At 41.2% G+C, this 16,761-nt stretch overlaps 1 protein-coding gene across 1 annotated transcript; it reads right to left on the bottom strand.

The window, feature by feature from the left end:
• Positions 1-11,487: 11,487 nt before the first annotated feature.
• egr1 (early growth response 1) lies at positions 11,488-15,375 on the bottom strand. The gene is made up of 2 exons (XM_073820854.1): positions 14,754-15,375; positions 11,488-14,031 (listed from the first exon to the last, which is right to left on the bottom strand). Exons 1-2 carry the CDS (start codon positions 14,962-14,964, stop codon positions 12,710-12,712), a joined length of 1,533 nt encoding a protein of 510 aa, XP_073676955.1. The 5' UTR covers positions 14,965-15,375; the 3' UTR covers positions 11,488-12,709.
• Between the last annotated feature and the right edge of the window lie 1,386 nt (positions 15,376-16,761).

Here is a 16,761-nt window from a genome sequence, read left to right as displayed (position 1 = left end):
GATTAACCAATTAAATGGCTGAATAATGGTCATCTAGTGAGGGTTATTTGGAGTGAAACACAGATGGACAGTTGGTCGTGGTGTGTATCTGTGTGCGTCAGGGCAGGTGTCAGCGAGATGGCGAGAAGCTGCTCTCACTGTAATTGACAGGTGGTGTGTGTTACGGCTGAAGTGAAGTGACATCACTGGCATGAACGCAGCAGGTGTAAATGACACAGGACATGCGGAAAAGTGCCGGAACATTCTGCCCAGAGAGCCCATCTTATCCCAGAGTAGCAGGACAAAATATAGTCAAGGAATGCATGGCTTCAGCTTACGAGTCATTCTATAATTTACAAGACAGGAAAAAAAATATAAAACTATTAACTTTAACAATAAAACAACTTTTGGTTTAAGTTGATATATGTTGTCAGAGTAACTTAGCTGTTAGTTCCCAAGCTTAGCATTAAACACCATTTTGGTATTACAAAAAAAAAAAAAAAAAAAAGATGTTTTCTCTGCTGGTGAATTTACAGCAATGTTATGGGTTGACAATTTCACTGTTTTTACTTATAGTTTCATCTGGCCAACCAAATGTTATTTTCTTTGACCAGGTTAACCTCAAGTTTTCAAGGACACCTATTATGCAAAATTCACTTTTACATGTTGTTTGAACAAAAATGTGTGTTGGCAGTGTACACAGCCATCTTCATGCTAGAGTATTTTAAAGCAGCATTTAAGTAGGAAATTTCTTATTAAAGCTATAGACATTATTCAGTCCAGAGCAGTGAGTGATTTTCTGTTTTTATGTTATTGTTTTGGTCATATTAACAGCGTAGACAGCTGTATAGGTACTGTATATTTTGCTGCTGTTCCATAATACACAGATCTAATATAAACATGCAATTTTCTTTCCCAGCTGTTACAGACATAACTTATGTGTGTTTTTGACCTAAACTTTTGTGTATTTGACAATTTAAGCGCAATAAGACATGAAAGATAACTTAGTTTAGTAAAGTCGTGTGACAGACACTTTCTGTATGACAGATAATAAAAGCCAAACAGATGTTTTTAGCAGAGTATCTGAGGTATGAGCTGTAAAGACAAGGCCCTATTCTAGAAAAGGGGGCAGGGAGCAGCAGCTCATTTGCATTTAAAGAGCCATGCACAAAAAACAGTGTGTTTTATTTTGAGCTGAAACTACATTAATATTACATCTTGTAAAAAGATGCATTAAAGGGTCCACTTTAATATTTATTTAATTTAAAATTGTAAAATATTACATACCATAACAATGTATTCAACATAATTGACAGCCAATTACTACAAACATTAACAATAGGTCATCGAAGATCAAATATAGAAAAAATGAAGACAACATTTACAATAATACATTCAAAATGTCTGCTGCAGAAGAAAATGACATCACATGATGCTGGTCAGGTGTTTTGTGATAAACCAGTTTTCGTGGAGGTTTTGTTAGCAACAGATGGCAGAATGTTTGTGTACATGAGTAAAATGAAAAATGTTTCTTCTTTGAAAGAAACTAGATTGAAACTTTGCCCATTTTACCAAGGTGATTTGATTGTAGGAACAAAAATGAAATTTTTTTATCAATTATTTTGAACTCAACACTTGCAAAAACCTGTAATTTAAGCACTCTGAGAAAATTTTTTTGCAAAATTTGTACCTTTAGGAGTAGAACAGCTTGTCACTGGGGTAGTATCCTTAAAGAAACACCTTTACATCTTCTTTACCCCTAAATGGTGCATATTAGTGCCTTAGAGTAGTAATACGTACCCTTAAAGGAATAGTTTACCCAAAAATGTTACTTACCCTAATGTCGTTCCAAACTCATAAAGCCTTTGTTCATCTTTGGTATACAAATTGAGATATTTTGGATGAATTCCAAGAGCTTTCGGACCCTGCATAGAGAGCAATGCAACTGACATGCTCAAGACCCAGAAAGATTGTAAGGACATAATTAAAATAGTCCATGTGACATCAGTGGTTTAACCATGGTCCAAGAAAGCTCTTGGATTTAATCAAAAATATCTTCATTTGTCTTCTATAGATGAACAAAGGTCTTGTGGGTTTGGAACAACATGAGGGTGAGTAATTAATGACAGAATTTTCATTTTGGGGTGAACTATCACTTTAAGGTGCTTACAATATGTACTTTTGTTACTAACAGAGTGACCCTTATAGAATGACCCTCATGTTTTAGATTAAATTTCCTAGATTTTGTAATGACAATTACTTTTGGACAGGCAAGCCTTTTAATGTTTCCATCTTTTTCATTGGATTCTGCAGGAATGGGAATGTAACCCTACAAATGGCTTACAAACAGGATCTTCCCCTCCGTCTCTAGCAGATGTGTGATGCGTCCAGACTGATGCTCCTCCTGTGCAGCAGATTGAATGATGTCACTGCTGGCTACTGCAGTTTCCCAGAGCATGCGATCACAGTTGCGATTTCACATCTGTACAGCTCAGTTCTCTGGTAATTTGACACATACTGGCCTTAGAGAAGATCACGTCCTGTTCGGTTTGCTTAATATGTGTAAACAATTAAAACGTTTATGTGTCTAGCATACGCTTTCCTACTGAAGAAGATTACAATAAATTGCACAAGGCACATGCTTTGTGAATCTCTGCTTGAAGAAGAAGTATCTGCTCTGACTGTTCTCCATCGAGGAGCAGACTGAATATGTGCAGAAACTCAGTAGCCCTTTGGGTTAAATTGACTTTTTGAATATAGATCACATCTTTTTCACAAACCGCATAACTTTTCATCCAATACCACCAGGCAGCATATCTAGAAATGTGAGTCAGGGTGGGGCAGAGAGTAATAAACTTGAGTAATAATGTTTCTGCTGAAGTTGATGCCTGTTTCCCAAAACTACATTAGTGCCCAAAACGTTGCCCTGTGTGGAGCACCTTTATATAACAGATGGATAGCTTTAGTTTTTAATACAAACCCTGCAGGAGGAAAATGACTTTTTGCTTTATATTAGTCATGACCAATGTGGACAGCTCGTAGTGAAACAGCTGTGAGTGTTCATGTAATAGCACATGGTCCATTGGCAGATAGGAAGTGCATTATTGATGAGGCACTGAGCAGGTGTATACTTTTAGAATTTGGAATTGGTGTATTTCAGGGATTTTGATGCAAACACTGACGTATCTGATGACTGTAATCTAGTTAGGTGGTTGTAAATATTCAGAGAGGTCAATGTTTGTGGGAGGAATTGTCATCAGGGAAGTAATGATATCAGTGCTTACCAAGGGACGAGAAAAAAGTGAGAAAAAAAGCGAAAATCAATGACTGCAGCTCTAATATGTAAAACAAGTATGCATATGTAAACCAAATAAACACTGCTTAGCTGATGGCGATAATGCATTATGTTCCCTTCCTTACAATATTAGATGAATCATGCTTTAATTTGTGTGGTTTGAGTCTTGAAAGCAAGCAAAGTTATGATTGTACCTGGTGAGCTGAAAGAAATATGACAGATTTACACTGAAGGAGGGATCCAAACCTCAGAATATCATTTCATGGGGAACTTTTTTCTCTCTCTCTCTTGGTCTAGTTAGTAACCATTTATAGTACCTTAGCAACCACTTTTCAATGCCCTCGATACCACCTAAAACACCCTAGAAATGGCATAGCAACAACTCACAACACACTGGCAACTGTATATTAATGTACTTACAACCAAACACCCTATTAACCCAGTAGAGCAACCTAGTAAGTGTTTAGCAACCCCTAAGCAACCACCCAGCAACACCCTGCCAACCTGCCAAAACAATATAACAATAGCTTTTTACAACCGCTCAGAAAGCCTTAGCAACCATATAGAAATGCCCTGGCAACAGCCTAGAATCCCATAGGTCAACTGCTTAACAACATCCTAGAACACCATAGCAACCACTTAGAACACCCTAGAAACCACAAAGCAATTGTATAGCAGCATTCTAGCAACTTTTCAGTGTCAGAAGACCGTAGTAACCACATAACAATGTTCTACAAAAACACCCTGAACACCTTAGCAACCACCTAGCAACAGCTGTAAACCTCCTAGAACACCCTAGCCAACACAACAATGTTCTAACAACTAATTCTCTGTAACCATGGAAACCACCCAGAACACCTTAGCAACCACATAGAAAAACCTGGACACCACTCAGAACACCCTAGCAACTGTATAGCATTGTACTTGCAATCACCCATGAATATCTTAGCAACCAGAACACCCTATGTATAGCAAATGTATAGCAGTGTTCTAGCAACCTCTCAGAAGACCTTAGCAATCCCATAACAACATTCAAGCAACTACTCCAAGTAACCATCTACCAAGCACCCATAGGTCAACGTCTCTAAGAAGACCTAAGAACCCACATAACAACATTCTAACAACTGTCTTAGCAACCACTTAGCAACACCTGGTAACCACTCAGAACATCCTAACAACTGTATAGCAGTGTACTCGCAACCTCTTAGAAGACCTTAGCAACTGCACAAGAATGTTCTGGCAGCTAATTCCCTGTAACCATGAAAACCACCTGGAAACCAACCAGAACACCTTAGCAACCACTTAGAAACACCTGGAAACCACTCAGAACATCCTAACAACTGTATAGCAGTGTACTCGCAACTGCTCAGAACATCTTAGCAACCAGAACACCATAGTAACCACCGATCAACTGTATAGCAGCATTCTAGCAACCTCTCAGAAGACCTTAACAACCACATAACAACATTCTAGCATCTACCTCTTAGAAATTCCCTGGGAACAACCTAGATCAACATAACAACTGCATAGTGAACACTCTGAGAATTCAAGTAACCACCTACCAACCACCTAAAACACCTTAGCAACCACCTAGCAACACCCAGAAACCACCCAGAACACCCTAACAACTGCAAATTATTGTGCTTGCAACCACTCCACTCTACTTTTCCAACGGAAAACACTAATAACCAACTATCAAGTGTATAGCAGCATTCCAGCAACCTCTCACATAACAATGTTCTAGCAACTAATTCCCTGTATCTATGGAAACCACCTGGACACCACCCAGAGTACCTTAGCAAACACCTGAACACCACTCAGAACACCCTAGCAACTGAATAGCATTGTACTTGTAACCACCCTTGAACATCTTGTTCTAGCAACCTCTCAGAAGACCTAAGCCACCACATAACAACATTCTAGCTACTACCACTCAGCAACCGCTTAGAAATTCCCTGGGAACAACCCAGATCACCATAGCAGCATAACTGCATAGTGAATACTCAGAAAAATCCAAGTAACCACCTACCAACCACCTAGCAACACCTGGAAACCACCCAGAACACCCTAGCAACTGCATAGCATTGTGCTCGCAACAACTCAGAACATCTTACCAACCAGAACACACTAGTAGCCAACTATCAACTGTATAGCAGTGTTCTAGAAACCTCTCAGCAACTACATAACAATGTTCTAGCAACTAATTCCCTGTAACCATGGAAACCACCTGGAAACTACCCAGAACACCTTAGCAACCACCTAGCAACTGTATAGTAGCATTCTAGCAACCTCTCAAAAGACTTTAGCAACTGCATAACAACGTTCAAGCAACTACTCCTTAGCAACCGCTTCCCTGTTTCCTGGGAACAACCTAGATCACCGTAGCAACTGCGCAGTGAGCACTCACAAAATCCAAGTAACCACCTAGCAACCACCTAACAACACCTGAAACCACCAAGAACACCCTAGCAACTGTTTAGCATTGTACTTGCAGCCACTCACAACATGAGAACACCCTAGTAACCATCTATCAACTATATAGCAGCATTCTAGCAACCGCTTAGAAGACCTTTAGAACGTTCTAGTAACTAATTCTATGGGAACAACTCAAAACACCATAGCAATGGCATAACAAACACTTCAAACAAGCACCTAGCAACTACACAGGCACCCTAGCCATTGTAACTGTAGCAACACGGAACATCAGAGTTCAAAGTTTTGCACGACCAAGTGGCATTTACATTTCTTTCAAACAATGTTAAAATCTAGTCTAGTAGTCACCAGTTCTTAAACAATGTACTTCCTGGAAATAATTTCCATAAAATACCTCAAATAATCAGGAAACCTAATCATTTTAATAACACTGCTGTTACATAGAGGCGTGAGAGACGATCTAAAGGGTGAAAGCGTATCCTCGTGCATTTCATCTGTGAAGAGGTGAGCAGATTTGAGAGTTGAAGTGCAAAGCGCCGTGCCTCAACATCATCAATTCTCTCAATTCTCTCTTTCTTTAGCGCTGTCTCTCTCCCTCGCTCTCTCTCTGTCGCCGGCACATTAAAGTCAAGCCCTAATCACTGTGGGGACTTAGCCAATGATGTGCTTATCAAACGGCATATTTCAAAAAGGGATCTTAAAAGGCCTGAGGGCAAAGATGCAATAAGAAAGCATTTGTAGTTGGATGAAAGGGAGAAAACGACAGAGAGAAAGAGAACGAGAGAGGGAAAGAGTTGCATACGGACCTTGCATCAGAAATGGATGGAGCTTATTAGCATATGCCATTTAACTGGGCGCAAGGATCGAGAAATAGACAATGAGAATGAGCATGAGCGCCTTTCGTTCTTTTCTTTTTCGTTTTTTTTTCCCTCCTCTCGCCCTCCAAAAAAAGGTCCAAAAAGAATAAGAGAACAAACTCTTATTTTAACAGGCAGAGGCCTTGAAGTGGAGGCTCATGGGAGAATTGGTAAGGTGGCTTTATTGTGAGTCGACGAGTGGGGAAAAGAGCGATGCATCATCTCGCTTCCTCCGTCTCCATGGCTGTCATTCTCCAAAACGGAGCGAGGCCTCCATGTCAGCCGGTCGACTTTGATATAAGCAAAAGCAACTAAGTCGCTACGAAAGCCAGCAAAGGGAAAACATTATCAACACATCCAGCGCTCTTGAAAGAGCTCTATTCTCCTCTAAAGTTGGGTGCGAGGGGCACATTGTCACAAAGTTGGCTTTATACTTGTTGTGGGACGCCGCTTTGAGTTCCCGCTCCCCTACGGAGCCTTAAGATGCTGCTAGCGCTCGACTAGCGCAGCCCTGTGTGATGCCTGTTGAATATGAAACTCACACTGTTCTGAAATGACCAAGGATGTGGGGATTGGGGTTTGTTATCACAGATGCTTCAGAGCAGATCGACGTGAGAGTGTTCTTGCTTTGAATTAGCCTGCAGTAAAGAAATGAAGAGAGTGAAACAATTTAAAACATGTTTGCTATATTTTAGCTAGTATAAAAGCATTATGGAAAAATGAACATAATTATAATTAACCAGCAAGACTTTCTTCTTTTCTACCTACAGTGTACAAAAATGCTGGTCAGCTATAATCTTTCTGGTTGACCAGCATTTTTTAGTCCACTATACAGTAGCTAGACCAGCATCAAACTAGCATTACAACACTGGGGTTTGTTGCATAGTAGGACAAATGAACTAGTTAGAGTGGGAGGATGAACCTTTTGTCTTTACAGTTGTCACAGATCTGTTAAAAATAATCCTGGCACTCCCAAGCTTTAGAACGGCATAGACTGAATGACAAGTGTTTCTCTCCATCAGTCCAAAACAAGTCGATCCATAATAAAAAAAGTGCCTCACATGGCTCCGGAGGGGTCAGTAAAAGCCTCCTTTAGCGATCTGATGTGTTTTTGTAAGAAAAATATCCAGATTTAAAATGTAAGAATCACTTTAATCTAGCTTGCGCAGTTGTACACAGAACTTTGGGAAGGGGTGTGGTAGGACTGAAACGCCATCTAAGCTGTTCGCCAATTGCAACACAGTGGGACTGCTAACCAATCACAACACATTTCGTTTTTCGGAAGTTGGGCCTTCATCAAACCCGGAACTAATCGAGCCATTTGTGCCAGCCTGTGGAGAAAGCTATTATAATAATGTAAATTATGTGAAAAATAATGCGTTTTTCAAACCACCAAGCATGAGAGCATGTTCTAGTGCACCCCCAAAACAAAATAAAGACTTTGTAGAAGAGCATAATAGGACACCTTTAATCATGTCCTTAATAGCTTTCTGTGCCTTGACCGTGGTAGGGCCCTTGCTGTTTATGGGAGGTCAGAAAGCTCTCGGATTTAATCAAAAATACCTTAATTTGTGTTCCGAATATGAACAAAGGTCTTACAGGTTTTGATCAATATGAGGGTGAGTAATTAATGACAGAATTTAATTTTTGGATGAACTATCCCTTTAAAAGACTACACCCGGATCAGATTTAGAATGATGATCAAACCATAAACTGAGCATATTGAGCCCTTCAACACCCTCAAAGTTTGCGGAGTCATTTACCCTTTAGTGGGTTCAATATTTTATTCAGTAACATAGGGAAGTTTGGATTTATATGTCGTTGAATGTTTGATGATCATGTAAGCTTACTCGTGTGCAAGAAATGCTTCTATTCCTTTCTGCTTCTTCGTCACTTGTTTCGGGATCCGCAGATTCTGTGCTATTTCAGAAGGTGTGTAATGCGCCCCCTACCTTATAACAGTGAAAGCATGGATTGCTGGAAAATTCTGTCAATGACAGGGAAAGAGTTAAATGGTTAGTTCACCCAAAAATGAAAATTCTGTCATTAATTACTCACCTTAATGTCGTTCTAAACCTGTAAGATCTTCGTTCATCTTCGGAACACAAATTAAAACATTTTTTTAGAACATTGTTAAAATAAGTAATGTTTTCTTTGTGCAAAAAAGTGTTCTCATAGCTTCATAACATTGCGGTTAAACCACTGATGTCGCATGGACTATTTTAACAATGTCCTTAACCACCTTTCTGTGCCTTAACCCTTGGTCGGACCCTTGCTATGGGGTTCAGAAAGCTCTCGGATTTCATCAAAAATATCTAAATTTGTGTCCCGAAGATGAACGAAAGTCTTATGGGTTTAGATCGATATGAGGGTAATTAATTATTTTTGTGTGAACTATCCCTGTAAAAGACTACGTCTGGATCCGATTCAGAATGATTGTAATGTGCATAAGCAATGCTTCTATTGCTTATTTACGCTTCTTCTTCACTAGTTTTGGACCAAAGATTCTGTACTATTTCAGAAGGTGTGTAATGTTCCAACATATCTGAACATGCATTATATCTCTGCTTTAAAAAAAAAAATTGTTTTATTCTAGCTAAACAAATTAAGATATATTTGTTGATATCTGAGAGCTTTCTGACCCTACATAGACAGCAGTGCAAAAGGTAGTAAGGACATTGTTAAAATAGTCCATGTGGCGTCAGTGGTTCAACTGTATGAAGCTACGAGAATACTTTTTATGCGCAAAGACAACAAAAATAACTTTATTTAACAAGTTCTTTTTTTTTTCACGTTCAAGGCTATGGACTATTTTAACGATGTCCTTACTACCTTTCTGGGCCTTGAAGGTGTATGTTGTGTTGCTGTCTATGCAGGGTCAGAAAACTCTCAGATTTCATCAAAAATATTCCTAATTTGTGTTCTGAAGATGAACAAAGGTCTTACGTGTTTGGAAAGACATGAGGGTTAGTAGGCCTAATTATTGGCAGAATTTGTATTTTTGGGTGAACTATTCTTTTAATGTTGGATTATTGCTGAAAATAACAACACTAGTTTGAGATGCTGTTTGTAAATCTTCAACCTTCATTCTTTGAACTGTGTTGGCAAGGATGGAAATTGCAAACATAGCACATTTAGTGCTTTTGGGAGACACACCCCTAAACAGCGTGGAAATTCATGCTGGTCTAAACTGTTGGATTTTGCGGGGGAGGGTTTTTTTTCGCCTGAGACCCCCAGGAGACTGTGTGAATGTCTATTAAAGTGACCCTGTGAAATAATAGGTGCGTATGAACAAGCGAACGGCGCATTGTTCATTGTGGTTCATTGACATCTGATTCAGGCAACGGCTGTCTCACTGAAGACATTTGTAGAGAGTCAATTTGGGATTATGAGACCAATTACCCTAATTACTTTCCTTTGTGTTGTTCTTTCCCTTCAGCTCGCTCTGTCTCACGGTTGTTATTCCTCTTTTAGATGCATTCGAATCTGGTGCTGCTCTGTGGCCTCATCTTTTGGGCTGATATTGCCTCATAGTTTAGGAAAGTCCCCCTACACAAACAGGCCAGTTTTTCCATCCCAGGGCTGCTGACACACCCTGAAGTCTGAGATTTCAACCTATTAAGCAGCTTCAATTGGTCTGAATATCAATGTGGCGTTGTAGCATTTGATGAAAGAAAATCATCTAGTTTCTTTCTAATCTGTTCATCCATATGGTTACGTTTATATGCATAATAAGATAATCAACCTTTATGGCCTTTGGCTTTTTACTGTGATAAATGAAGAAAGAAATGTATAGACATGCCACACATTTACGTTTACTCCCACAACTTCTGTCACATTTAATCTGCTCAACTTGTATCTTGCCCGTCAAGACAGTTTAACCGAGCAATAACGAGCTCACAAAGTACGTACGGATGCCAGAATGGAAAGAAACAGAAAACGTTTTTTCATTTGATCTTTTTGGTGGCAGAGAAATTAGTATGAGCAGATTATTATTTTTCTTTTACAAAGGCACTGATGTGGGAAGGTAAAGCATACAATAGAGCAAAAGCTGCCTTACTCTTAAAAGCAACTTCGATATTGAGACTTTTTTCCCCCCCCTGACAAACTCAATAGACGCGGAAGCCCATTACAAGGGCGTCTTATTAGTGTCGACTGATTTTACAAGATTGCTATCTATGTATAATTAAGCCCCAAGCGCATCCAGTCACATTCGTACATGCTATCTTTTGATAACATATTCTCATGACGCCCAGGAGCTCTTTTGATAAGTAGTAAAGAGAGACAATCTGATCTGCCGTATCAACTCCATGATTGGCTTCTCAGTCTGCCGAACTTCTGAACAAAAGAACGCATCAGTACATATATTTTTGATGTCAAGTTTTTATTTATTAATTTTGCCCTCTTTTTTTTCTTTTCCTTTTTCGCTCTAGGTTATATTGCTGTTTTGATATCTTTTGTTATGGAAGACGTGACTTGTTCAGCAACTGGAAAACTTTACAATCAATTAATTATTTGAAAAACACATACACGGTTTGAGGATGAAACGTTGTCATTATTAATCTGAGCTACTGAAATTATTCATTGCAATCAGCTACTCTGTCATTTTAATCACATTTTATTATGAATTTATGCTGTCAGGTGTATGAGAAAATCTAGTAATAATTTAAATTTGGAAACTTGAGACCATGAACTAATGGCTTTTAATGACATACTGTATTACAATAAATTGTTTTTTAATATGCAGTGGTGTGTGCTTGTGTGTGTGTGTGTGTGTGTGTGTGTGTGTGTGTGTGTGTGTGTGTGTGTGTGTGTGTGTGTGTGTGTGTGTGTGTGTGTGTGTGTGTGTGTGTTCACTCTATAAAGCAATATTCATTGAGACCTGTTGCTAAGCGATGAAAAGCAAGACAGGGATTCAACATATATATTTATATATTTAGGTTTTATTTATAGTTCTGTTCTTGAAGGATATCTTGTACACCAAATATCCCATTGGCAGTTAAGCGCATTCAATGTGTTTAGAAGCCATAAACAGTCACTTTTTCGAACAAACACAAATACAAAATAAAAATAACAACAAAATAATGGACCGCATGTAAATAACATACAAAAAATCCCATGCCTACTCAGTAGGTAACTACAGCATTCCAACTCCTCAAGATGTAGATATGTACATTTCCGTTACAAAAATATAGTTTATAGTTTTCTTTTTTGCTTACATCCCAAAGAAATGCAGTGCCCTCAAATCCTTTCCCTTCTTTCCTTGAAATGACTTTCTGAATATAGAAAAAAAGAAACGAGAAAGCAAAATCCCTTACACCTTAAGGCTAGATGCAATGCATCCACACGCTGATATCTGTCAAAACATCTGCAAGGCTTCACAAAAGGCACCAAAAAAATTGAAGATTTGTGGTTGATTCTTTTCTGATGTTTTTCCCCTCCATTTAACAGGTTTCTGTTGTCACATTTGAGAAAGAGAAAGATAGTACCAGTGGATGATATTTACAAAATAAGAGAAACTAACATCACTCTTCCACATGCGTGAGAATACTTAAGTGCTTCTAGTCAAACAAGGTCAAGAACTTATCACAGCATTTTTACTACTTAATACAGAATGTATCTTAGAAAATATGGCCCTGCTCAAGAATAATACAATGCAAATATTCAAATCAATTGTCACAACAATGGTACTAAAAAGTAAAAACAAAAAGGAAACATGGCACATGTACAATATACTGTAGCTTATGTATATTATTCAAACGTCTTTTGTAACTGTACACCTGTCGAGTCAAGCTGCTGTCAAGCCTGAAGCCCACAGGCTTCGATTACACCGTCCTTTAGCCATTCTGCGTCGCAAGTACGTCTGTGCATGCACAGTCTGAGGGAAAACTTGCCGAAGCCTGTTGCTTTTGTTTGTCATTTGAAAGTCTCATATGCCTCGTTTGAAAGGATAGGATTCGAAGGGAGAGAACGACACAAAAATCCCTTTTGTTTTCAAAAGTCTTTGCTGAGTCCTTGACTGTTTTGTAACCGAGCCATGTTGGGAGCATGGGCAGAAAAGTGCTTTTTGCAGAGGGGACTTAGAAGTCATTGATGCTTTCTGTTCCTTTGAGTCAAGGGAGGTTTTGGGCATGAATCAAAAGTCTCAGCAGATCTCGGACGTCCGAGGAGAAAGCGTGGCTTGCATGTCGGGCAGTGGGGTGGTGACGGGAGAACTGTAGATGTTGCTGGCCACTGAGGTAGGGAAGGAGTTGGCCACCTGCGTCTGGAAGGTGCTAGTTGCCGAGGGGTAAGTGGTTGCGATGGAAGGGGAAGGATAGGAGGTGTGGACCGGTGAGGAGTAGCAGGAGTTCACTGGGGATGGAAAGGAGGAGACTGGAGAGGGGTACGAAGTGATGGGAGAGGGGTAGCTGGACACCGGCGAAGCGGCTGAGATGGACACGTTGGCGACCGAGCTCTGCACTGCAGTAGTGCCTTTCTCCACCTTCTTGTCCTTCTGCCGCAGGTGGATCTTTGTGTGGCGCTTACGCTCGTCGCTGCGGGCGAACTTGCGGCCGCAGATCTCACAGGCAAAGGGCTTCTCGCCTGTGTGCGTGCGGATGTGGGTTGTCAGGTGGTCGCTGCGGCTGAAGTTGCGCATGCAGATCCTGCACTGGAAGGGCTTCTGGCCAGTATGGATACGAATGTGGCGTGTCAGCTCGTCTGAGCGTGAGAAGCGGCGGTCGCAGGTCTCAACGGGGCATGCATAGGGGCGCTCGTGTGGAGGTGTCTTGCTTGGTCGGTTTGGGTACTTGCGCATGCGACTGGGCTTGATGAGCTGAGACTGGTAGACGCTTTTCAGGTCCTGAGAACCCGTTTGGGTGGCAAAGGCCTTGATAGTGGACAGCGGCGTCAGGGAGGGCTGCTGACCCCCTTGCGTCTGGAAGGGCTTTTGGTCGGGTGCCACCAAGCTGATCTCACTCTGCTGTTGGGGAAACAGATAGTCGGGGATCATGGGCACTGGGAAGCTGGTGCTACAGGCCTTGCTGTTGGGGTATGCCGAAGAGGGGTACTGCAGTGACGTGCCCACTGTGGTGGCGAAGTTCGGGCCAGACTCAGGGAAGATGTCTGGGCTGGCATTGGAGTAGGTGGGAGCCGCTGAGTAGATGGGGTTAGGCTCGCTCTGGTGGACGGAGCAGCTCAGGCTGGCGCTGGACGTGGATGACGAAGTGGAAGAAGGGATGGAAGACGAAGAAGAGGAAGAGGGGGGAGTTGCCTGAGAGGTTGAGGACGGAATGGAGGTGGGGGGCGGGTTGATGCCCACCAGCCCGCTCACCAGGCTGAACAGGGGCTCAGCCCACAGACTGTTACTGCAGTTGGGGGCAGGTTCGAGGGTGAAACGGCCCGTGTAAGAGATGGGGGGCAGCCTCTGGGTGGAGTAGGTCTGATCTGACAGAGGTTTCTCGATGGAAATTTCTGAAAGCGTGTCTGCGAAAGCAAGCACAAAACAGAGAAAGAGTGGATTAGAAACCATGGCACAGCTAGTTAACTCTAAATTGTCTGGGAAGCACATAAATGATCCCAAAGGTGTTTTAGTTGGGGGGTCCTGCTGGCTGTCGAGACTGTGTTTTCCCACAATCTCAGACAGAGCAGCAGGTGCTTATGGAGCACAGGGGTACCCCCCCACCAAAACACACACACACACACACACACACACACACACGCACACACACACACACATTTGCCGATCTCCCTCGGAGACAAGAGCCAGCGCAAGCTAAACCATCTGCATGTGCGCTTCTCTTTCTCATTACTGTCATCCTGATCTCTCTTTCCCACTCCCACAGCTTATAGTTATTCAATCTGCACTTGATTCAAAAACTGGATTTAAAATTAAGCTGTTCTGCAAATTCTAAATGTCACTTTCATTCAAATGATTTGCTTAGTAATAACTACTTAGATAATTGCTGTCAGCTTTGGTTAAAAAATTAATTTACAACTTTGCATTAGTGCAATTTAATTTCAAAATGTGTTATTACAATCACTCTTAAATGTATATGTTTAAACATAAAGATGCATTATTGTTAACTATTGAAAGCAACTGCATTTTTGCACAAGCAAACAACTCAACTCAATTTAACACAATTCTCTGTATGAAAGCAGCATGCTTTTTCACCACGCAATTTAATCAAGAGGGATTTAGTGCTTACCTCCAGCAAGGTGATCAAAATGCTCGCCGGGCTCCCCAGAGCCAAAGCCTGTGCCTTCAGGTGCTGTGGCATTGAGAAATGGGGTCCCTGCAGAGTTCAGCATGATCATCTCCTCCAACTTGGGGTAGTTATCCATGGGGGAGTGAGGGAAACTCAGGTGGTCGGAGATCTGCAGAGCAGGCAGGAGCATCTCTGTCTTGGCTGCAGCCATCTCTCTCTGGAGTGTGCTCGGAGAGGAGAGAAGTGCGCTGGAGAGATCAGCAGCTAACCCCTCTGGGACGACAAATGTGAAGATGCTGCGATGTCTGTCTCTCCTTCTTTCTGTTGATCTCCTTACTTGCACAGTTTGTCTTCTTGTTGTCTTCCCTCTTCTCCTTTTTTGATTGTCCAAAGATGCAGAACAAATCCACTGTGTCTCAGATGAAATAAGCTAGATTCAGAATGTCCCTTCTGATCATTCCCTAATTTTGACTTTTTTTTTTTTTTTTTTAGCAAATTAGGTCGCTGTTTTGTTTCTGTTGTTGTTTTGAATTGACTTGTCACATTTATTTAATGTGTTTGTTATATATATCGCAACGTGTTGCCTATCAGCTGTCTGCACTAGTGCTGAATCGCTTGGGCTCTCTAGGCTCTTTCTCAGCTCAGAGAATCCCTACTCCTTTATATATCCTCTTGCCGTGACGTAGATGTCCATATTTGGACTGGAGGAAGCCCATATTTAGGCACTGCAGTGGAGGACACATGACGTTTGCCTAGAGGAAAAAAGCAGATTGGGGAGCTTAAACATTAAGTCTGTGCATTAAATGGAGGGGAGATGCCCGTTCCTCCTCCACAGCAAATCAATGCGTGGTAAACGCTGTGTCTCTCTGCAAGAAAGAGAAGCGCAAGTCTAGCTTTTCTGCTCAAAAGTCTCGCTACATTTTCGGGTTTCCCGTCTGCGCTGTAGCAGAGCCCTGGCCGGAAGATCCCGCTCCGCCATGCCATATAAGGTCGTGACTACATAAGGCTTGATTCCGGTGGGTTTCCACTTCCATGCCCTTATTTGGAGCTTCCTGATGTAGCGCTGATCTGCGCTTGGCAGTGAAAGGGAGGCTTGGGTGCAATTGAAGTCCAGAGCTCCGCACAATAACTAATGTCAGCACTATGCTGCCTCGCCCGTTCCAAGATTTATGAGAGAGAACTTTTTTCTCAACATTTAAACAACGCTTTCGGTGCAGAAATATGAAGTTATTTCAACATTAGCACAGACACTTTAAATCGTAATAAATTTGTTTTTTCTATAGCTGCGCTATTTATAAGAGAAATCGCTTGCAAGAAAAGCTTATTCATTCCGACGTACTGATGTCAATGCAAATTTAATATATTCCTACATGCAATTCAAAGCAGTTTTACAGCGAGTAGCTTTGCTGTCTGTTTTGTTTTGTGCAACTCCTTCATTTGTGAATTTAAACAATGTTACAGAACTAATATTATAACTCGTTTTAGCTATTATTATTATTATAAAACTGATAAACTCCCAATCTAACCAGCTGAAAAAGTGCTCAAATTTTTTAAGCATTATAAATGACGTATATAAACAAATATAATATGTTATTCCCAAAAGTCACTATATGATTTTTTAAAAATAGTTTTATATTTAAAATTTAAATTAAACCCGCTTGCTTGTTTTGATATGAAGAAGTGACACTTGGCTATTCAGTGCACGGCCGGCGCGTTGGCACTGATGGATGGCGGGTGCTGACAGAGGAGAGAGGAGATCTGTTTAATTGGGGGATGTCCCGGACTCGATACACAGGGATCCTCTCTGTCACTCAACTCCCGACACCCATGCAAATAAGCGCTGCAGCACGCTCTCCGGACGCCGGTGGTGTACTGATGCTCTGTAAATTGAGGAGAAGAGCAGGGAGTGCGCCGTGGCTTTGGCAGAGAGATCGATGGAACTTTGCTGACTCAATAGACTTTAGTCAGAGCAGACGCCATTTTAATTTAACGCGAACGAAAACGAGGC

This window comes from Garra rufa, chromosome 16, assembly GCF_049309525.1.
Source record: "Garra rufa chromosome 16, GarRuf1.0, whole genome shotgun sequence".
In the NCBI taxonomy this organism is placed as follows: domain Eukaryota; kingdom Metazoa; phylum Chordata; class Actinopteri; order Cypriniformes; family Cyprinidae; genus Garra; species Garra rufa.
The sequence above is the reverse complement of the archived record's forward strand: the minus strand, read 5'-3'. Positions and strand labels throughout refer to the sequence as shown.

What these genes read in the sequence shown, in the direction of transcription:
- egr1 (XM_073820854.1), bottom strand. Translation starts at nt 14,964, where the DNA reads ATGGCTGCAGCCAAGACAGAGATGCTCCTGCCTGCTCTGCAGATCTCC. An exon ending in TTTTGATCACCTTGCTGGAG is followed by an intron (nt 14,032 to 14,753) that starts GTAAGCACTAAA and finishes TTGCTTTCGCAG; the next exon opens with ACACGCTTTCAGAAATTTCC.